Source organism: Lepus europaeus, chromosome 11 (genome assembly GCF_033115175.1).
Source record: "Lepus europaeus isolate LE1 chromosome 11, mLepTim1.pri, whole genome shotgun sequence".
NCBI classification, from domain to species: domain Eukaryota; kingdom Metazoa; phylum Chordata; class Mammalia; order Lagomorpha; family Leporidae; genus Lepus; species Lepus europaeus.
In genome coordinates, this window is record NC_084837.1 from 30,924,183 (window position 1) to 30,947,466 (window position 23,284).

Below are 23,284 nucleotides of genomic sequence, written 5' to 3' on the forward strand. Positions count from 1 at the left end.
AGCTCCACTTCTCTCCATCCCTTCCCCTATTTTATTTTTCTTCAATCATTTTTTATCACCTGAGTTATTACATATTTTCCAGTGTATTTTTTATTATCTGTCTCCCTCTACCAAAATGTCAATTCTATGAAAACAAGGACTTTGTTCTATTGTACAGTATTTATAAGTGAACAGAATATAGTAGACACTTAAGAAATAATTGGTTAATAAATTAACAGACATTGTACCAGATGCTTATTTAGTTATTATACAAGATGGTTATTTAGTCACTGCCTCTCTGCTGGAGCTGGTACACTGCAAACCCCTTTTCTGCTTTGTGGGCAGACTGGCACCCTGTTAGAATTGGCCACTAGGGGGCAGAAGCAGAAGCCTGCAAGCTAGAGGAGAAGGTGGAGAGACTCCTTTGTTTTCCTTCAACATTTCTCCAGCAAACCTTCCCCCCAGTGAGAGTGGCAGTTCCTTCCTGTAGCTGCCAGTCGATTTTTGCAGTTTTTCTAACACATGTAGAAGCAGCTCCTTATTTCCAGCCAGAGAAGCCAGTACCAACTGAGCATTATCCCCTCTTCAGAGATGTGATTGCAAGACCCTCCTCCAGAGAGCTAAATTTTAATTATTGTAACCACTTCCTTTTGGTCCCCTTGCTGTTGGAGGTGATAGCTGTTCCCTGTAATTACTGTCATCATGATTCCAGAATATTCTTGTTTTGACTTGTCATGTGTCCAACAGTTAATACATTTTTTATATTAAAATACCTGCTTCAAAAAGTAATATGGTTTAGGTCTCGTGACTGTTTCCCAACCAGTACAGAATTGATACTAGGAGTAGTCTCAGGAATTGCAAGAGGACTTCAAAATATTCTTGAAACTAAAATATGAGTTTATTTTGATGTAAAAGTTGAAATCCATCCAGTTTTTAAATAGTATGCATTTATGAACTTTTAAAAAAAGATTTTACTTATTTTTTTGAGAAATAGAATTACAGACCGAGAGAGAGAGAGAGAGAGAGAGAGAGAGAGAGAGAGAGATCTTTCTCCACTGGTTCACTCCCCAAATGGCTGCAATAGCCAGAGCTGGACCAATCCAAAGCCAGGAGCCAGGAGCTTTTTACGGGTCTCCCACTTGGGTTCAGGGGCCCAAGTGCTTAGGCCATCTTCTACTGCTTTTCCCATGGTAAAGAACTGGAAGAGGAGCATCTCAGACATGTACCGGCATCCATATGAGATGCCAGTGCCACAGGTGGAGGTTTCGCCTACGATGCTACAGTGCCAGCCTCTCCAATGAACTTTTTGAAGACTCCCTCATAGGCTCTCAAGGATTAGATTTGGGGTAGTATTGATTGTGTACTTGAGTTTTAATGCAGTGGAACTCAGGTTCCATGCAAGGATGTTAGTAGGTCATAAAATGCAATGTTACCAGGCTTAATCAAATTTCATCTGCTCTTAATTGTGTTCCAGTGCTTAATAATAAAATGCATTCGTTACTGCTGACCATTATGGCAGTGATGATGACTACTGCACCGTAGCATGGGGTGGCTTCCTTTTGAGCACTCACGGAAGAAATTCAAACTCAAGTCTTTAATTGCCCAGCCAGTCATTGTCAGAGAAGCAGAGAGCTTCTTAAAATCAGGCACAAAATCTAATCTAATCACAACATAAGTTGCAAACCTGCCAAACCTCTTATGTGAAATTAGGAGGGAGAAAAACCTTGAGACTGGGAATGGGGACATCTGAGTGGAATCATATGGAAAATGAAATATTATTCAATGACTATTTCTATGAAAATCAGTAAAATTTTTAAAAGCATATTTTAAATGTTTAATAGTGAAGGTGCAGTATATATTCATGTTCTTTAGTAGAGGGTCTCTGGCTAGCAGGTGTCAGTCCATATGTCAGACTGTCTCTGCCTAACAAGTCATTGGAAAAGGGAATGTTTATTTGAGTCTGTCAACACTGAAAAATGTAGTCAGTGGGCTGAACTGGTAGGAACCATTCTGCAAGCCCTGTTGTCCTTTATGAAGTTTGATGTGCTATAGCAGCCAATCTGCTTGTCATCAGCAGCTGTCAGAATGCCTGCCTGCTTCATTGCTCACAAGTACATGTATAAAACTCCCAGTGTTGCTGCTGCTTTTAGTCATTGTCCTATTGCTTTGTACCATGTTTTCATTCATTCATTCTGAGTTGGAAGAACCACAGTTTATACCAGCTGCTTCATATGCAGAAATTAAATAAGACCTCAGTGATGGACTCTTTTATTGGTGGAAGTTGGAATATGGAGTTTATGGTAATATCAACCCAAGAGCAAAAAGTTATGGTATAGTAATTAGGAGGGTAGACTTTGGAATTAGAATTTTTTTTATTCCTGGTTCATGTACTCATAAGCTAGGAAAATCTGGGCAAGTTAACTAAGACTTAGTTCCTTCATCAGTGAAGTGAAATAATAATGATTAATTAATTCATCAGATTGTATAAGGTTTAAATGAAATAATAGAGCCACTCAATGTAGCATTTTCCTGTTGGTGCTGTAACAGAGTCCCACAAAATTAGTGGTTTAATACAGCACAGTTCTGGAAGGCAGAAGACTACAATAGGTCTTGCCCTTTCTCCTTAACCAGGCTTTATATGAATTATCTGTTGTGGAAGAGACCATGTGCTTTGAACCTTCTTTTGTGAATCATTATGTATGTTGGCCTTCTTTAAAAATCTACCCAGATATGTTTTAACGGTACCAGTACTTACCTGGTTAAGCATAAAGTTAAACATTTATTTCATGATCACTCAGAATAATTGCTAGTAGTGTCTATTCTGTAGCTCAATACTCTTGAAGGATACCTTATCTGCTTAAACTGTGAAAGTACTATGAATAAAACCTAAATTGGTCTAGCAATTATTTTTCCTATACTAGCTGAATTTCTGTGGCTACATATTAAAAACTCATATTTGGGGTTAATATTTTTAATGATATGCTTAAACATCGAAAAGAGTAGAAGCCTCAGTGTGTGAATGTACTTTTGGATAATTTTCTATAGTGAGATCAAACCTGGATGAAAATTTGGAATAGGCCATGTTTATTTTTAGCATTCTCTACTTTCTTTACCTTGTGTTACCTATTTCTCCCTTCTAAAGATGATGAGGGTCTAACTGTTTTCTTTCTTCTTTTCACTATCAAAGTCTGCCCTTAAAGAAGGAAAAAACACAAAAATGTCCCTTATAAACTTATTTACAATTAAGAAGTGTTTTTATTTCTGAAGTATTTATGTCAGATTGTATTTTATGGAAGAGCTTTGCCTCCTCTTATTAAGGAAATTTTCTGCATCAGAATTTGAGGAAGGTGTTTATTTTTACAATAAGATAATATATATGTGTAGATCTAACCCACCATACAGATCTCTGTATATTTTCTGATTTACATAGTCTGATTCCAAACCCATTTTTAGGTATACATAAAGTCCTGTTCTATTTTTTTTTTTGATGCAGCATCAGTATTCAGTGGGTATCCATTTCCTTGTTTTCAATTAATACTACTTGAAATTTCTGTTTCAAGCTGAGCCTGTTTTGATTTGATCTTTGTTAGTTGACTTGACATTCATTGTGAAGCTGTCAGTGGAAAGAGTTGTTTTACATAGATTTTAAAACAACATATCACAAAAGAGAAGAATGGTGGTATAGTTTCTTATTTGTATGACTGAAGCAGAAAACTTATATTAATAATGGAGATAAGGACACCTTCCAGTTTTTCCAAATGCATCATTAAATTTTTCTCTTGAGCCCTGCAGGCTTCACACTTAGTTAAAAAGACCTAGCCATGCACTGAATGCAATGCAGTGTAATGTCATGTCAAAATTCAAGAGAGTGGGGATGCTATTTCCTCAGTCTGCGTTTTATTGCTGTCAGTAGTTTCCAGTGTGACTCCTGGTGCCAAGTAGTTAGGAACAATGTTATCATCAGAGAACAGTGCTTGGGTTTTAATGCTTTGTAATGCTAGAGTTGACAAGTCTTACTTTTAGAATGAATCTCCAGAGTCATGTGCTATGCTCCATTTGTGTGTGCAGTAGCTTCTATTGTCCACAGAGAGATTTGACCTTTCAGCAAGAGCTGAGCATGTCCAATATAAGGACGTACATTGTTCAGCTGAGTTAGAACTTTAGTCCTTTGTACATCCAGTCCCTTAAACAAAGGATTATTTCAAATGTCTTCATTGATAGGGATATATTTTTTTCTCATCTGCTTTACTTTTGTTATGTGCATGTTAGGCTTCAGGGCTGGGAGATGTGGAGATTTTTTAACTTACTTGATACATGAGAGGTGCTGTCCCCATGGGCAGTTATCCAAGGAGCACTCCAATTTTAGAGGTCACATCACATTTGAATAAAGCACACACCTCAGATCCTACTATCTTATTGCAAAACACTAGTCCCAGATGAGCCTCTTTGACATTCTCCTCAAATGAAGACAGAGGGGTAGAGAAAGAGGGAGGTGGGTTTATTCTGATAAGGCAGCCTAATTTTTAAAAGTAGGATTTAAGCCTGATATTCATTTTATAGAAACTTCTAGTTGGGTATATTTATAGAAATGATCTGCAAGTCATCCAAGATCTAAAGTAAGAATGGATAGAAGGGATTCTTATAGTCTTCCAAAGTTCTTTCTCAGCAAGTTCATAATTTGTCCCTGGAGGATTTTTCTAAGCATTTTTTTTTCTTGGCATGTTTAAAAACTTTGGTCTCCTTTTTCTCATAAAGAATTTTTAATAGCCTTTCAAATAGCTGAATTTGCATTTTCAATAGTTTCTTTTCTGCTTGAACACTTCTGCTTCTATATAATTAGAAAAATTCAAAGTAGACCTTACACTTTTTTCATATTTCTATGATGCACTATTTTAATTAAATAATGTTAAATAAGATGTTTTAGAAAGTAGTAATGTACTAAACAGAAATTTTCACTCAGAGTTTGTTCAAATTGTTATACATGAAACAATTCTTTGCGCATATGCATGCATAATTTCTCTAAGGAGAAACTGAAGTTAGGTGGATCCTGGTAAGCTACGTGCACAAGTATGAAAATTTGTATTCATAGGACTTGATTAACTCCTATACTCTGTAGATTAGGAGAAATGAGACTTTAGATTGAGATGGTCTGGAGAGGTAATTTAATGTTTATTATATATCTGTTTTGTCATATGGTTTTAAATATTATATATATGTATATAAATGATTATGTTTTTGTTAAATTCTCTTTCCAGTTAACTTTTCCAGGAATAGAAAAAAAGAGAACAAATCAAATGTTAGGTCTTTCTGGGGACTATAAAGCAAGGAAAGGAATGTTAAGTTCGTACACTGATTGTAAATTGCTGCCCACAAGAATATTTTAGTCTGCTGCGTTAGATTTTTTTCCTCTTTTTTTCCCAAACAAGATAAAGCAGTTGAGTGGGTAAGAAGTATATTCCTATTCTAATGTAATTTTGGGATTAGATAAAGGAGGAGCAAAAGCCATCTCTAATGAAGAGATTATTCTATAAGAAATCCAGTAGAGGGGCTGAGGGAACCTCAGTTTGCTGAATTCAACTAAGCTAAAAAAGCAAGGCCATCTGTTGTTGTTGTCCATTTGGGCCATTTACTTATTTCATGACTATTCATGATCACTCAGTACAGTGTAAGATAGAAGAGAGTGAAGAAAAGATCTAGGTGATAAACAGAAGATACCAATATAATATGTAATTTAAAATTTGAAAATTCAGAAGGCACCAAAATATTTCTGAATAAAAAGAGTTACCATGAGTATTGATTCTCTTTGTGAAATATTTTAGGAAATTTTTCTGAATTTGCACTAATTCACCACTCACAGATATAGTCTAGAACTTGATTTATTGGGCTAATACTGGAGATACATATGGCATCTTGTTATATAAATAAACGAAGGATTGCAAAGTGTCCACAGGAAAAACTAATATCTTTCTATTCCAATCTTATAATTTGTTGTGTTTTCTAGGTGTTTCCTCTAGTAAAATAATAACAGAAACTGTACATAAAAACCTGAAGCCTACCCTGTATATATTATTTTTTAACCATAAACTTACCCTATATATGAGGTGTATAGCCAAACTAGGTTCCAGCTTATGGCAGATCCAAGCAAAGCTGATACATGATGGATGTGAACTGCACATGCACAAAGTCAGAGGCTACAGAGAACCCTGATGCCATGGGTCAGATACTGGGCCTTAGACCAGCAGTTTTGTACGTTTTCAAGGATTCTGTAGGATTGTCACTGCTAGTCTGAGTTGTTTATAGTTGTCTCACCCAAAAATAGCCTGGTTTGATATATTACATATATCTGTAATATATAATAAATATACAAAAATAAATATATACACACATGTGCACATAAATGAAAATTGTATTTTATAAATGTATATAAACATTTCTACATATAATATATATAGAAATAGGTGATATATATCCATGAGCATGTTAGCATGTATAAAATATTGTATATATTTATAAGATATATTCACTAATTCCTATTGATTTCAACTTCCAAATGCAAAGAATTATCCTCTTTTCTCCACATACACTACAACCAAACTATTACCTATTTGTAATAATATTTTTCCAGCCCTTCTTCCTCTTTTAAAGCTTTGTCTTGGATCCCCTTTTTTTCACTGGCATTCCAGCTTGTTTTCATGATTCTGTTCTTATCTTCATAGACAAAATTCTATGGTGACCTCCAAGATCCCTGCCCCTCCTTGGATGCATTCTCCATGGTAATCTCATCTCCTTGACTTTGAGTAGGACTTCTAACTATCATGGAGTGATATTAACCAGGTCATATTATATGACAAAGGTGATGGGATTATCAGTTATGTTTATGGTTGCTGTGCATATAGAAGATCTGGTTGAAACTCACTGGAACTAAATTGTCCTGCTGACTTTGTAAAAATAAGCTGCCACTTTGAAAGAGGGCCACATGTGGGCCTTGAAGGCAGCCTCTCAGAGCTGAGAGCCAATCAGCTGACAGGCAGCATGAAAATGGGGACTTCAGTCCCATAACCACAAGGAATTGAATGCTGCTAGTGCTCCTGGAGCTTGGTCAGAGAGGAGCCTTAAAACCCTCAGTGTCTTTATAGAGCATTTAAAACACAATAGCAATTTCTGATAAAGTGTGTTGACCATTAGGGCCTGTTGATCACTAGGCCCTTACCCCTATCTGCTTCTTCAATCTGGTGTACAGATTCTTGGAGGAGTAACAAGAAATTATCACTCCACAGGGGATGCAATTCTGAAGAGATGCACCACTGGTAGTAATGGAGGGGACTCATCACAGCTGTGTTTGTCTGCCCCGAATCAATCACTGATCAGCTTCTTTCTTGACATATGGTGACTGTGGCATGTGAAATGCAGGCCACTCAGAGTATGTGTGTACAGAAACATCTGCTTTTTCTTTTTTGGCAAAGTTGCTTGTTCTTGTCTAGCATGCATAAAGCCAATTCCAGGACTTATGTTTGTTTCCCTCAAATGCCACTTCCTTTAATTGCAAAATTTCTTTTTTTAAATTTTTATTTAAATTATACAAATTTCATGTATTTCATATATAAAGATTTAGGAACATAGTGATACTTCCAACCCACCCTCCCATCTGCCCATGTTCCCACCCTTCCTTCTCCTTCCTCTACTAATCTGTCTCTTTTTACAATGATCAACTTTCAGTTTACTTTATACTCATATGATTAATCCTACACTAAGTAAAGAGTTCAACAAATAGTAAGAAGATAAAAATAATAATAAAAAACCACTGGGCCATAAACAATCATCGATGCTAAAAATGTCAATTTCATTCCTATGCAGGGAAAACTTATGGTATTTGTATTTTTGAGACTGCCTTATTTCAGTAAGTACAATGGTTTCTGGGTGCATGTACTTTGTTGCAAATGACAGGGTTTCATTTTTTTTATTATGTCTGAGTAGTATTCCATATTTCTTTATCCAGTCATCAGTTGTTGGGCATCTGGGTTGATTCCAAATCTTAGCTATTGTAAATTAAGCTGTAATGAACATGGTGGTACTGATAATTCCTTCAAATCCTGATTTAATTTGGTTTGGGTAAATTTCCAGGAGAGGGATTACTGGATCATATGGTAGATCTATCTCCATACTCTTAATGTCCCTAGAACATAGAACGTTCTTCCTGAAGTAATTCCTTTGGATGGTTTCTCAATTAGGTACTCTCTCCTACAAATTTCTTCTGCTCCTATTACCCTAGGTAAAGTGTACTCCTTTTTCAGTACTTAATAACTTTTCATAATTTTAAAACTTGATATCTCTCTAAGTTTCTTTCAATAGACTTCAAGGGCAGGAAACAATATCTTTTGTTTTCTGTTGTTTCCCTAATACCTAGCAATAATCATTGGAATATACAAGTACTCAAAATATATTTGTTGAGTGAATAATTGTTTCTAAAATTTATTGGAAGAAGGATAGTTGGTACTTTGACATAAAAACTATACATGTTTAAGATGTGAAATGTAATGTTTTGATGTACATGTGTACTGTATTACCACTGTTGACATACCTTTCATCTCATGTAGTTACTATTTGCATGTGTGTGGTGAGAACATTTAAGAACCATTCCCATAGCAATTTCAGCTGTACAGACATTATTATTAGCTTTAGTTATCATGTTGTATAAGTGACCAAAACTTAGAAACTATTAAGAACAAAGGTTATATCCATTCAAATTCTAGCTGGTAATGTGGGAGACTATTCATTACATAGCATTTGCACTTATTTTTTTGATTATTATCTTTAAAATCTTTGGTAAGCTTCTATTGGTATTATTTTAATTTTTTGCTTTAGTAGTGAATTTGATCTCTTTTACATATTGATCATTTCTTTTTTTCTATCTAAAAAGTATTTGTTTTTATAAGGGAGATAGAGAGGAAGAGACAGAGAGTCCATCTGCTGTTTTACTTCCCAATTGCCTGCAACAGCCAAGGCGGGGCCAGGCTGAAGCCAGGATCCCAGAGCTCCATCAGGGTCTGACTCATGTGTGGCAAGGACACAGGTGCTTGAGTCAACACCTGCTGCCTCCCAGGGTGTGCATTAGCAGAAAGCTCAATTGGAAGGGGGGAGAGAAGACTAAAACTAGGCACTCTGTCATGGAATCTGGGTGACCAAAGAGGCACCCACTGTTCCAAATGGAGTGAGCTTCTTTTCTTTATTTTTGTCTTAAAATATTTTATGTTCATCATTTGAATTTCATTTTACACAAGGAATATATTCCTTGCCCAGGAGGGTGTCTCACTGACGCAGGGAGGGACTGGGGCTGGTGACCCTGGGTATCCAGTGGGACTTGCCATAGCTGCCTGTTGGCTATCCATTTGTAGTATACAGATTCTGGAAGGAATAGCAGGAAATGACCACTCCACAGGGGATGCCACTGTGGAGAGACTGATCAGCAGCAGCAGTGGAGAGGACTCCCACAACTGTGTTTGTGAACCCCAAGTGAATTCCCCAGAGACAAAGCCACTGATCAGCTTAGTTCTTGACATATGGTGATAGTGGCGTGTCTCCATGTGACATGTGTGTACAGACACATCTGCTTTTTCTCCTTTGGTGAAGTTGTCTGCTCCAGTCTAGATGGGCAAGGCACCTTGCCCAATGCAAGGTCCAGTACCAGCTCCTCCGGCTCTGCTTCTTTGCTTTCCTGCTTGGTTCATGTCAGCTGCTGCTCATTGTGAAAGAAATAAAGTTTGCAAAGTTGGAGCAGAAAGTTTGAAGAGAGGGGAACAAATGGATTTTTTTCTGCTAAATAGGTCCACTGCCCCCTTTTTATCTGGGGACAGGTCACCACTGTCAGCCTAAGTGGCTGGAATACATCAAGGGTCTGGGGAGCAGTTCACAGAACCAAGCTGCTTACAGGTATACTTTTACCTCTGGATGGTTTAGGCCATAGAAGAGCAGGTTTATTTGCAGGCAGAATAGAAATGCCTTGTTTGCTTTTAATGGGGTCATCTGAGGATCCTGTTCCTCCCAAGAAGGAGCTGAAAGGGCCTACAGATGAGGACTTTGAAGGTAATTAAGGGTTTTCATGAATGGGTCTGAGGTAAATGGATCTCTCTTCCTTAGCATTGGTGGTGGGGTTGTGGAATGGATTGCTTTCTTTGAAAGGACCCTCTCCCAAAGGATCTGTTGGCACTGTCACTCTACAAAGGGTTCATTCTGAAACAGGTCACCTTGGAAGGGCTTCTGTCTGGAAAGGACCAAGATGCAACGCCTGTGTGCTGCTATTAAATAACAAGTCTTCGTTTCTGAAAGGATCAGTGATGGCCTGAACACCTTCCCCTCTCTGCCAGCCTAGGTGAGCTAGCTTGGTCAGGCTGAACCATGAATCCCATGAGGGCTTGGTCCTATTGCTCTAGGCTCCTTGAGCCCTCCTGACAGCTCTTGTGCAACTAGGAAAACTTGCTTCCCTCCTGGTTGCTTTTGTCCTGTGTGAACTTCAGAAACCTGCTGCAGGTCTCCAGCTGGACTCCACCAGCTTGAATACCCTGCTGCACCTGGCGTACCTCCTGCTGCAACCAGGTTTAGCATCAGTCCTCCCCAGTTCAGTTCATACTCCTGGAATTTTAAGTCACATTCCTGAGAGTGGATTTCTGTCTTCAGCGATGAGATCAGCTTAGTCTCCTCTTGGTACTTCTGCCTGGTGTTGCTCAGCATATCTCTGAGCTTGGCTTTCGGGGTTCATTTTGTCCAGGATCCCTTGAGAGTCTCCTTTCTGAGCTTCTAGCTCTTACAAACTACTGGTTTCCAAGTCTAGGCAATTTTGTAATTCCTGGACTTTCTTGGTTTTCTGTTGGATTGTCTTTTTTTCTTTCTCTCATGTCTTGTTCCAGTGAGCATTTCTCTCTTTGTAACTGGGCCATTTCATGGTGGATATCATCAAGACATTTCATACCCATCAACTCACCTGTTACAGAAGAACTTGAGCTGTTAGGGATGGCAGTGCCTCTCTAAGGGTGGAATCATGTCCCTGAGAGGATTGGGGTGGGAGTGCGGTAGATGCTGTTATTGATCAGGTGGTTGAAATTGGAGCTAACACGAATTGGTCTTTGTTGAAGTTCCCTGTTTGCCTTCTATCAGTTGGGTCTCTTACGTATGCTAGATGTCCCGGGTGAGGCAAAAAGAAATCCTTCAGCTCCTGGCCACTCCCAGAGCTGCACAGGTCCAGGTTGTCTTCAGGAATGTTTCTCCAATCATGTCTGCTTGCAGCACCATGAAGTAAACATTGACTGCCTGTTGGTTGAGTACTCTGGAGAAAAGCTCCCTGTGCTGTTCAGATTGCCCTGGGATACCATGGATTAGAGGCTTTGGGCAAGGGCCTGGTGGGCAGGGCAAGCATGGCATTAGGCAACACATGTCCTTCCTTTTATTGGGGCATGGAGATTCGTGACAGTATGGAAGGCACAGGCTCCTTCTCAGGTACAGGCACAGTGCACTAAGCACATGAACACAGCAAACTCACCTGGTTCTAGGTGCCCATCCTTGTGAATGGTCATTAAGGTCTCATATGCTATGTAGGATAGCAAGAGGTAGCTTTGAAATTGGTGAGGACTAGCTTGACCTTGTCTCTGCAGAGCAAGCCATTGATGAGGAAGACATTTTAAAAAATTCCATCACACTTTGCCTGTTTTTTTCAACCCTCACAGCACAGTGGGCCTCTGCTGAATGTAGCATGACCATCATGGGGTTGCTTATGTTGTGCTGGCATGTTCACATGCAGATAATCAAAATGTCTTGGTGGCTCTTCTGGGCAGAGGTCACCAGTCTCAGTGTAACATAGAAACCTTTCTGAGTCTGCCAAGAACTAGAAACCAAGGATTATGTTTAGGACCCTAGACTTCTACAGTAAAAGTACAATCACTTGCTCCATAAGTTCTGGATCTCCCTGCTTGTAATGATTCATACAATGAATTTCAATCCAGTGTGAACCAATCGAGAGAGGAAGCTGAGTGGCACTGTTGTCTTCTCACAGATTCAGGCTCAGGATGTTCAGGATCATTAAATTTTCCTTTGTAAAATATCTATTCATGTCTTTGTTTTTCTATGTTGTTATTTTATTTATTTGTAAGGTCTTTGGATATTAAGGATACCTCTTGTTCATGTGATATTTTGCACTTTTCTTAGTTTCTTATTGTATTTGTTTGAAATTTTTATTTGTTTGAAAGGCAGACAGAGACCAAAAGGGATATCTCCCATACTCTGGTTCATACCCCCAATGTTTGCAACAGCCAGAGGGCCAAAGCCTGGAGACAAGAACCCATCCAGGTCTCTCACACAAGTGAAAGGAACCAACTAGTTGAGCTTTCACTTGCTGCCTAGCAGTGTACATATAAGCAAGAAGTTGGAGTAAGGATATGGAGCTGGGGAATCAAACTCAGGCACTCTGTTATGAGATACAAGTGTCTTAACTGACATCTTAATGACTAAGTTAAATGCCTGACCTTCTTATTGCATTTTAATTTTATTTTTAATGTACAGAGATTTAATTTTTATGGCTCCTAACCTCACTCATCAACTGGGATTACCCTTAATAAAATTATCAATGACCTGTTGGTTGTTACATCTAATGGACACTTTTTAGGTTTCATCTTCCTTGATCTGTTCACTTAAGAACAAAGCAGTATGGGTCACAGTTGAGATATGTGGTCCATATTAATTTGAAGCATTTATGCCATCTTTAAATAATAGCTTCCAAAGTCATTAGAATCATAATGAAATTAAATGCTACTCAGCAAATTCATTTTTGGTAAAATTAAATGCAAATAATCAGGTAAGAGGGCATTTTGTAAATTCTTTTCTGGTTTCTGATTTTAAAAATAAGTCAAATGTGGAATGGAGCCAGATGTGAAATTTGAATAAGAAATACAGAAACTAGAGATTAAGAGAGAATCAGAATTTTGCCAGGCAGGAGTTAGAATCATGGTACTATGAAAGGAAGATGTATTAGTTTCCCAAGATTGTCCTAAGAAAGTATCACAGACTGAGTTAAAACAACACAAATTAATTTTCTTACACTTCTGGAGCCTGGGAACTGCAAAGGAAGGTGGTGGCAGGACCAAGCTCCCTGTAAAGCTTTTAGAGGATCCTTCATTGCTTTGTCCAGCTTTTGGTAGTTCAAGGCTTCCCATCCTGTGTGGCAGCCTAACTCCAGCCTCTGCCACATTTTTTGCATGGCCATTATCCCTATGTATCTCTGTCATATTTTCCTCTTCTTAATATAATTACTCTGCAAATAATTTATTTCCAAATAAAGTCTTGTTGGGTGCTGGATTAGGACTTATCTTTTTTGGGAGACCCAATTCAACCCATCACAGGTCAGAAACAAGTGAACGGAAGAGATCTGAATCATGTGAGGTTTCCATAATGTCAGATAAAAGTTGAGTAATTGAGTAAAAGTAATATAGTTATGTTAGATCAGCAGAGCAAAAGGAGCACTCATGAGTTTTAAGAAATAGAATGAGAAACAGCTCCATGAAATCCTTCATATTTGTATTTGGAATATTTAGTGATTTAAAAATTGATTGTATTTCTGGCCGGCGCCATGGCTCAATAGGCTAATCCTCCACCTGTGGTGCTGGTACCCCGGGTTCTAGTCCCAGTCAGGGCACCGGATTCTGTCCCGGTTGCCCCTCTTCCAGGCCAGCTCTCTGCTGTGGCCCAGGAGTGCAGTGGAGGGTGGCCCAAGTGCTTGGGCCCTGTACCCCATAGGAGACCAGGATAAGCACCTGGCTCCTGGCTTCAGATCAGCAAGGTGTGCTGGCCGCAGTGCGCAGGCTGCGGTGGCCATTGGAGAGTGAACCAATGGCAAAAGGAAGACCTTTCTCCCTGTCTTTCTCACTGTCCACTCTGGCTGTCAAAAAAAAAAAAAAACACAAAATAAATTGATTGTATTTCCAGTTAATTTTGTGAGTAAATGGGAGTTTACCATGAGAGTTTAGTGTTCGATTATGATCAAATTCTTAGATTTCTGTTGGAAGGGAAAATGTAAATATCTAGTATTGAAAATTTAAAATTTATTTTAAATGTGGAGTAAACAAATTGAGACTGTGAAAATCTGAGAGGGGGGGTGAGAGAACTCACTGAGTACACAAACTTGGTAACTTTGGCAACCCAGTGAGAGACTGCGGAGAAATTTGAGACCACACTGAGGGCTGCATAAACTCTTTGTGGTCCCAGGGGTAGATCAGATGAATACCCACAGGGGCCAGATTTCATACATCAACTACCCTCAATTCCACTCAGCTGTGCGAAATTACTTCCCAACTGAGAAAAAGAGAGAGAGAGAGAAAGAGAGAGAGAGAGAGAGAGAGAGAGAGAAAAGCAAGCAAGCATGAGAACAATCTGGGTGAGTCACCTTTGGAACACCCTTGACTCTGAAGAACCAAACAGAGCTCTCTGGCCACACCCATCACAGCCTCTAAGGATCCATCAAAAGCAGACAGTCCACTTAATCTAGAGTCATAGTATTACAAGAAAAAGCACCACAGCGAAGAAACCAAAGAATATCTCCACACTGTCAAATAAATGCAAAAACTGAGGTAAAAAGAACAAGGAAGACACTGTGATGCCCCAAATGAAAAAGACAACCCAATACAAGATTATGAAGATGATAAGATAGAAGAAATGCAAGAAGCAGATATCAAAAAATTGATAATGCTGAAATTCATATGGAGACACAGGAGAACTCGAATAGCTAAAGCAGTCTTGTACAACAAAAACAAAGCCAGAGGTATCACAATACCACATTTCAGGACATACTACAGGGCAGTAGTTATCAAAATAGCATGGTACTGGTACAGAAACAGATGGATAGACCAATGGAACAGAATAGAAACACCAGAAATCAATCCAAACATCTACAGCCAACTTATATTTGATCAAGGATACAAAAACAACCCCTGGAATAAGGACAGTCTATTCAATAAATGGTGCTGGGAAAATTGGATTTCCACGTGCAGCAGCTTGAAGCAAGACCCATACCTTTCACCTTACACAAAAATCCACTCAACATGGATTAAAGACTTAAATGTATGACCCAACACCATCAAATTATTAGAGAGCATTGGAGAAACCCTGCAAGATATAGGTGCTGGCAAAGACATCTTGGAAAAGACCCTGGAAGCACAGGCAGTCATAGCCAAAATTAATATTTGGGATTGCATCAAATTGAGAAGTTTCTGTACTTCAAAAGAAACAGTCAGGAAAGTGAAGAGGCAACCAACAGAATGGGAAAAAATATTTGCAAACTATGCAACAGATAAAGGGTTGATAACCAGAATCTACAAAGAAATCAAGAAACTCTACAACATCAAAACAAACAACCCACTTAAGAGATGTGCCAGGGACCTCAATAGACATTTTTCCAAAGAGGAAATCCAAATGGCCAACAGACACATGAAAAAATGTTCAAGATCATTAGCCATCAGGGAAATGCAAATCAAAACCACAATGAGGTTTCACCTCACCCCGGTGAGAATGGCTCACATTCAGAAATCTACCAACAACAGATGCTGGAGAGGATGTGGGTAGAAAGGGACACTAACCCACTGTTGGTGGGAATGTAAACTGGTAAAGCCACTATGGAAGTCAGTCTGGAGATTCCTCAGAAAGCTGAACATAACCCTACCATACAACCCAGCCATCCCACTCCTTGGAATTTACCCAAAGGAAATTAATTTGGCAAACAAAAAAGCCATCTGCACATTAATGTTTATTGCAGCTCAATTCACAATAGCTAAGACCTGGAACCAACCCAAATGCCCATCAACAGTAGACTGGATAAAGAAGTTATGGGATATGTATTCTATAGAATACTATACAGCAGTAAAAAAAAATGAAATCCAGTCATTTGCAACAAAATGGAGGAATCTGGAAAACATTATGCTGAGTGAATTAAGCTAGTCCCAAAGGGACAAATATCATATATTTTCCCTGATTGGCGACAACTAACCGAGCACCAAAAAGGAAACCTGTTGAAGTCAAATGGGCACTGTGAGAAACAGTGACTTGATCAGCTCTTGTCCTGACTGTTGATGTACAATGTAATACTTTATCCCTTTTAGTATTTTTTTTTGTTCTAGTACTAGTGGTTGAACTCTGTAATTAACACACAATTATTCTTAGGTGTTTAAATTTTAACTGAAAAGTGATCCCTGTTAAATATAAGAGTGGGAATAAGAGAGGGAGGAGATGCACAATTTGGGACATGCTTAATCGGACTTGCCCCAAATGGTGGAGTTAGAAACATGCCAGGGAATTCCAATTCAATCCCATCAAGGTTGCATGTACCAATGCCATCTCACTAGTCCAAGTGATCAACTTCAGTTCACAATTGATCATGATGATAGCCCTAAGAGTCAAAGGCATCACACAAACAAGACTAGTGTCTGCTAATACAGATAGAATCAAAAAGGGAGTGAATGATCCAACATGGGAAGTGAGATACACAGCAGACTCATAGAATGGCAGATGTCCTAAATAGCACTCTGGCCTCAGAATCAGCCCTTAAGGCATTCAGATCTGGCTGAAGAGCCCATGAGAGGATTTTAGGCATGGAAAGCCAAGACACTCTGGCCAAAAAAAAAAAAAAAAAAAAAACCAACCAACCAACCAACAACATCAACAAACCTAAATGAAAGATCTCTGCAAGTGAGATCCCAGTGGAAAAAACAGGGCCATCAAAGAAGGAGGTACCTTTCTCTGAAGGGAGGAGAGAACTTCCACTTTGACTATGACCCCGTCGGAATAAGATCGAAGTCGGTGAACCCTAATGGCTTCCATAGCCCTGGCAACTCATGACTAGAGCCTAGGGAGATTACTGACACCATAAGCAAGAGTGTCAAATTGTTAAATCAACAAAGGAGTCACTGTGTACTTGCTTCTCATGTGGGATCTGTCCTTATTGTGTTGTCCAATGTGAAGTAATGCTATAACTAGTACTGAAACAGTATTTTTACACTTTGTGTTTCTGTGTGGGTGCTAACTGATGAAATCTTTACTTAATATATACTGAATCAATCTTCTGTATATAAAGATAATTGAAAATGAAAAAAAAACTTGGTTTTAAATTAGAAATTGCATAGAAAATTAATCAATTTTTAAAAAATATCATGTAGGATCTCTGTCCTTAATGTGCTGTACATTGTGATTTAATGCTATAACTAGTATTCCAACAGTATTTTTCCACTTTGTGTTGCTATGTGGGTGCAAACTGTTGAAATCTTTACTTAATATATACTAAACTGATCTTCTGTATATAAAGAGAATTGAAAATGAATCTTGATGTGAATGGAAGGGGAGAGGGAGCAGGTAAGGGGAGGGATGCAGGTGGGAGGGAAGTTATGGGAGGGGGGAAGGCATTGTAATCCATAAGCTATACTTTGGACATTTATATTCATTAAATAAAAGTTAAAAAAAAGAAAATTTAAAATTTATCTTAAATTGGCAATTCAGTTTTTTTAAGGGCATTTGGTAGAATCATATTTAAATTGAGGGAGCAAAATTAATCCAATACATGTAATTTTTTAAGCTAATTAAAGCAATGTTGGTTGGGAGATTTATTTCTTGTTACAAATTGACATAAGATAGACTTTGAAGATATCAAATGAAATGTCAGAAACTTGACTACAACATACACATACAATATTTCACATATATGACTGAGAGGAACAGCATACCACAGAGGTTGATTACACAATTTTCAAATCAGAGCAGTCTGATTAAAACCTGTGTCAATTTCTTTATAAATTGAATATTTTTTAACTTCCTTACATCTTAGAAATATAGGACAAAGTGGTGCAGAATAGATAAAAATGAACCACAACAGGTTAATCTGCAGGAGCAGCATCTTTTCTAATCAAATTTCCTTCAGTTGCACTCAAGAAATATTCCTTGAGCACTGCCAAGAGACAGGAGCTGTTTTATGGTTCTGGATCCATGAATGGGAAAAGAACTTATATATTTGGCTAAGATAATCTTCTGACATTATGATCAATTGTCTTAGTCATTTCAAGCCCTATAACCCTAGACTTAGTAATTTAAAGAACAAGCATTTATTTGTCACACCGTGGAGGCTGGGAAAATTAAGATCAAGTTTCTGGCAGATCCAGTGTTTGGTGAAGATCCTGTTTCCTATTTTGTAGATATTTACCTTCTAGTTGTTTCCTTAGCTACTGGAGGGCAGAGACAGAGCAAGCTGTCTTGGGACTCTTCTGATAAGGGCATTAACCCCTTTCAGGAGGGCTGCATCTTTATCACTTAAGACCCTCCCATCTCCTAATACCACAACACTGGGTGTTAGGTTTAAATTTATGAATTTTCTAAGTCATGTAAAATAAAGAAAATTATTCAGTTTACTTTTGTGTTTTCTAAGGGGCAATGCAACATAAATAAATTTAAAATATTTCCAGATTAATTAAGTCATACATATTAATTAGCATATGTTAATTACTTTGTCTCCTGAGACTATATTTTAAAAGTCTATTTTCTCCTCTTTGACTTTACTCAGACTAAAGCACTTTGGTTTTAACCATTCTTGTCCAATTTTATTCTTTCTAGTAAAATTCTTCTATGCTATGAGCTTCTTTTATCTGTATTTGAAATCCAAAATAATTTTATCTATGATTTGATTAACTGATGTTCCTCTTTTTCAAAGCTTCAATTTAAAGTTCTTATCTCCAGTGGAGGATTCTACTCCATGTGGTTATTTAAGAGTCTACAATGATTTCCTCAAAAGATGCATTCCATTTCACTTGACATAGACTTATTCTTTCATTTGGCAATCTTTATGTGGACCTTTTTTTTTGAAAGAGTTGAAATAAAAAATAAGTTGTTTGAGAAGGAAAACATGCCTTCTTATTTTTGATACAAAGTGGTTGTAGTTACTGAAGACATAGGAAAGGAGCTTGAAAGACAAGGACATAGGAAAGGAGCTTGCATGGAGATGAATGTTAGGACTCAAAAGTCTTTGGAAAAATATTAATGTTCTTCTAAGTATATATGCATACGTTGATAGAATATTCCCACACATGTGTTAGTTGTTTTATCCAACAATTGAAAATAGGCTGCTGCATTCTGAATTCTGCATTATAAGTATCTTTGATATTAGGATGAAAAGAACAGAATTGAAAGTTTAAAAGCATCAACTTAATTAATTGGAAAGTAGCATTGCTATTGTTTACTTGATGATTCTTCAGTGGAAAAATACTTTTTACTACTTTATTTCAAAAAGTAGATGTCTGATTTTCAGCCATTGCCTACAAATATACACCAAATTTAAAAAGTTTTGGGAATACTACTAACAGAACCTTGTGGGGAGAATTGCCTGTGATGTCATAGACTCCTGAGGGAAAATTCTACAACTAAACCTTCTATTTAGTTAGATACTAAACAAAAAAGATGATTACTGAATAAGATGGGATCCAACAAGAGGGTAGTAGTTTCCAATAATTTATGGATTACCTTTTTCTGAGGGAGCTCAACATATGTACACTTAATGAAGGAAGGCTAGACTTAACACCTGATACATGTGTTATTCTTGATGATTAGTTATTTAAAGATCAGTATATCTCAACAAGTCTTAGAAATGGAAGAAATTGATGAATCTGATCAGCCTATCTCTCTAGGGAGGCAAGAAATTCGAAAGAGAAGACGACCTAGCCAACCAATGGTAGACAAATCACAGCAGACTGAAGTGATAGAGAAAAAGAAACACCTGGCCATGCCACAGTCATCTGGCCCCAAAGCTACTCTCAGTATTGGTAATATTTCTGGATGCAAAGGCAACTATGGTGCCAAAGAATATGAGTCCATTAGAGTATCTTCCCAACTTCAACAAACTTGGATGAAGAGAAAGCGTGGTCAGGAAATGACTGATAGATCGCTGCAGACAGACACCCTCATAGAAGAGGAAAAAGAAATCAAACTCATTGATGAGACCATAGTACCTGATGAAAAGCCAACCAGTGTGGGAGAAGCAGCCTCTGAATTGCAAGACGGTGCTCAAGAAGTAGAAATTCCATCAAGCAGACACTCAGTTCACCAAAAAATAGACAGATCTCAGCAGACCAGTTGTACTGGAGACTGGACCATATTGAACATTCCGCCAAAAGAGAAAGTCGACAAGGAGCAGCAGACATCCTTTAGTGAATTACAGATAATGGTTATTTCCAAGCCAAGTAGTTCTTTTACAACGCCAAAGGAAGGTGTCCAGAAGTTTATATCCTCAGAAAAGATTTTTGCTGATGAACATCCTGAATTTCAGCCAGCAACAAGTAGCTGTGAAGAAATTAGGCAGAAAAGTGCCAGCACATCTTCTTTTACTCAGGAAACTGCAGAAGGTACTGTAGTACCCTTAGAAGATGAATTTAGGCAAGAGGTAACTACACTTGTTGTAGAAGAGGCTTCTTTTGAGGCAATGGAGATTCCACCAGTGCAAAAAGTCTGCAGTGAATTGTATCTTCCTATTGTAGAAATGGCACATGGTGAAGTGCAGCCTCCACCAGGTGAGGAGGTCATAGCTGAAGTAGAGCCTAGCCCTGCGGAGGAGACCCCTGTCCAAAAACAGCCTCCAGCTGAAGAGACCGGTGCAGATGGGCCACCAGCTGAGAGACCTCCTGCTGAGGAACCACCTATATCAGTCAAAGAATCTCCTGTTGATGTCCAGCCTCAACCCCCTGAGGATATCCTTGAAGATATCCCAGCTGAGGTAGAGCCCACTCCTGCTGACGTGCAGTCTCCACCCGCCGAAGAGGGTCCTGAGGAAGGTACCTCTGTGGAGGTAGCCCCTAAAGAAGAGACCTCTGCCCAAGTTCAATCTCCATCAGCTAAGGATGACCTTGAAGAGGCCCCTCCTACAGCTCAGTCCCCACCAGCTGAGGCGGCTCTTGCCGAAGAGAGTCCCGCCAAAGAGGTTCCTCCTGAGCTTCAGCCCCCACCCGCCGAGGCGGGTCCTGCTGACACTGCGCCTCCCCAGGCTGAAGAGGCACCCATGAGAGAGACCCCTGATGAGGCTCGGCTTCCTGCAGCTGAGGAGACTTCCGTAGAAGAAGAGGCTGCTCCTGAAACTTGGTCTGCAGCAGCTGCAGAAGCTCCCAGGGAAGAGGCCTTTGTTGAAATTCAGGCTCCGCTATCTGAAGAGGCTACTGCAGAAGAGGGCCCTGCTGAGAGTGAGTCTCCACCGGGGGAGGAGGTGCCTGCTGAAGGAGGCCCTGCGGACGAGGGCCCTGCTGAGCATCAGTCTCCACCGGGGGAGAAGGTGCCTGCTGATGGAGGCCCTGCGGAAGCTCAGTCGCCACTAGATGAGAGGGCTCCCACAGAAGAGGCCTCTGCTGGCACTCAGGCTCCATCGGCTCCAGGAAAACAGATCCCTGAGGACGTTCCGTCTCCACCAGCTGACAAGGCTGCTGTAGATGAAATCCCTGAAGAAGTTCAGATCCTGTCAGATGAGCATGCCCCAGCAGAAGAGGCCTTGGCTGGAGTTCTGTCACCACCAGCTGAAGAAGGGGCCTTGGCTGAAGTTCTGTTGCCACCAGCTGAAGAAGGGGCCTTGGCTGAAGTTCTGTTGCCACCAGCTGAAGAAGGGGCCTTGGCTGAAGTTCTGTCGCCACCAGCTGCAGAGGGCCCTGCTAAAGTTCCGTCTCTGACAGATGAGGCTACCAGAGAAGAGGCGCCGAATGACGCACAGGCTCCACGAGCAGAGGCAGTTCCCGCAGAAGAGGCCTCTGCCGAAGCTCTGTTTCCACCCACTGATGAGGCTACTACTGAAATTCAGCCCCCATCTGCTGAGAAGGCTCCTGTCGAAGAGATCCCTGCTGAAGTTCCGCAGCCAGTGGACCAAAACTCTGCAGATGGGGCTCTGGTGGAGAATGTGCAAACTGAATTGCAATCTCCCCTGGTCACAGGCACTGCAGGTGGAAAAGGGTCAGATGGTTTGAAAGCTGATAAAAAATTTGAAGATGCTTCAAAAGTGGATCCTGTTCCTGAAGATCTTTCTAATACCAAAGACATGGTGATTCCCACTATTGAAGTAGAGGGTGTCATTCATGTAGAAATAAAAAATGCTTCCTCCTGAGCCATGGCCTGGTCTCAAAGAAGGTGTAATCAGAAACTGTAAGATTCTGCAAGTACATCCTTCAGAGAACTGTAGGCATTTGCAAGTAGCTTTGTGAACAGGGCAAATGAAGGGAACTCAAGTACTTGAAATTAAGTTGGAAAGTGAGCAATAAAATCTACAGTAGTTCAGAATTACTTGTATTATTTTCATTCAAATTTATAGCATGGAAAAATACGTATTTTGAAATGAAGTAAGTTTATGATTGAATCATTGCTCAAAATACCCTTTCTATAGTAAACCATTGACAAGGACAGAGTCTGCTCTGCATCCGTATTTTCATTTGTCTGCCTTTGCTTCATAAATACAGATTGCTTCCATTGGAGATGCCTCTTTCCTTTCCTCAAATCTGTCATCTACCTTAAATTTTGAGTTTTAGTCACATAGCTAAACTTAAAATGTTCTACTTATTATAATTCATTTCATTTCTTTTTCTCTTTCCATTCAATTTCTTCTGAGACAAGCATTACTTTCCTGGTTTCAATCTAAATGTTCTCCCCTGTATTTTTGCATATTTTACATTTCAATGTCTAGACAGGGAAACTTATTTCCTTTTCAAAAATCTTCATTCTAGTGAAATAAAGATGGTCATAGATGAAGTATTTTAAAAAGGTATGTAAATATAAAGAAATATGCTCAGATGGCCTGGAAGGCATATCCCTGCATAGTTTTCATTTCATTTCAAATGAAAATGTAATGAGTCCTTTGGAAGCATGGCTTAGGTTTTCTGTATACTGAACTTGTTATGAAGAAAAACTTAAGATAAAATCGGATTACTATAGTATAAAGTATTAAAGACTTTAAAGAGTTTCAAAGGTTAGCAGAATCTTAAGTATTTTCTATGTCTGTTATTGAAGAACCTTTAGATTTCTATGTTTATGACAACTTCTATGAAAATATTTTATCTAGCTACAAATCAGTTACAATGTGCTAAAATGTTGAGATGATTCTCTTAGAAAATTTTTATTTGGTCAATGTATTTCCCTGTTTACTGAGCATGCTAATGATTCAACACTTTGCTAGCTGTTGTCTTTTAATTATAACATTTTTGGGTCAAATTCTTAATTACTTCAGTAACCAAGAGCATAGGACATTTTAAGTGAATTTTTTAGAATTTTGTAAAAAATT

At 38.9% G+C, this 23,284-nt stretch overlaps 1 protein-coding gene and 1 pseudogene across 1 annotated transcript; one reads left to right on the forward strand and one right to left on the reverse strand.

Annotated features, from left to right (window-relative positions):
- Positions 1–10,063: 10,063 nt before the first annotated feature.
- On the reverse strand, positions 10,064–13,225 carry LOC133770448 (epidermal growth factor receptor substrate 15-like 1; annotated as a pseudogene).
- A 6,405-nt stretch (positions 13,226–19,630) lies between these two features.
- On the forward strand, positions 19,631–22,117 carry FSCB (fibrous sheath CABYR binding protein). Its single transcript, XM_062206576.1, has one exon. It carries the CDS (start codon positions 19,631–19,633, stop codon positions 22,115–22,117), a length of 2,487 nt encoding a protein of 828 aa, XP_062062560.1.
- Positions 22,118–23,284: the final 1,167 nt, after the last annotated feature.

Bases quoted from the DNA above. Each gene is read 5' to 3' on its own strand.
- FSCB (XM_062206576.1), top strand. From the start codon at position 19,631: ATGGAAGAAATTGATGAATCTGATCAGCCTATCTCTCTAGGGAGGCAA.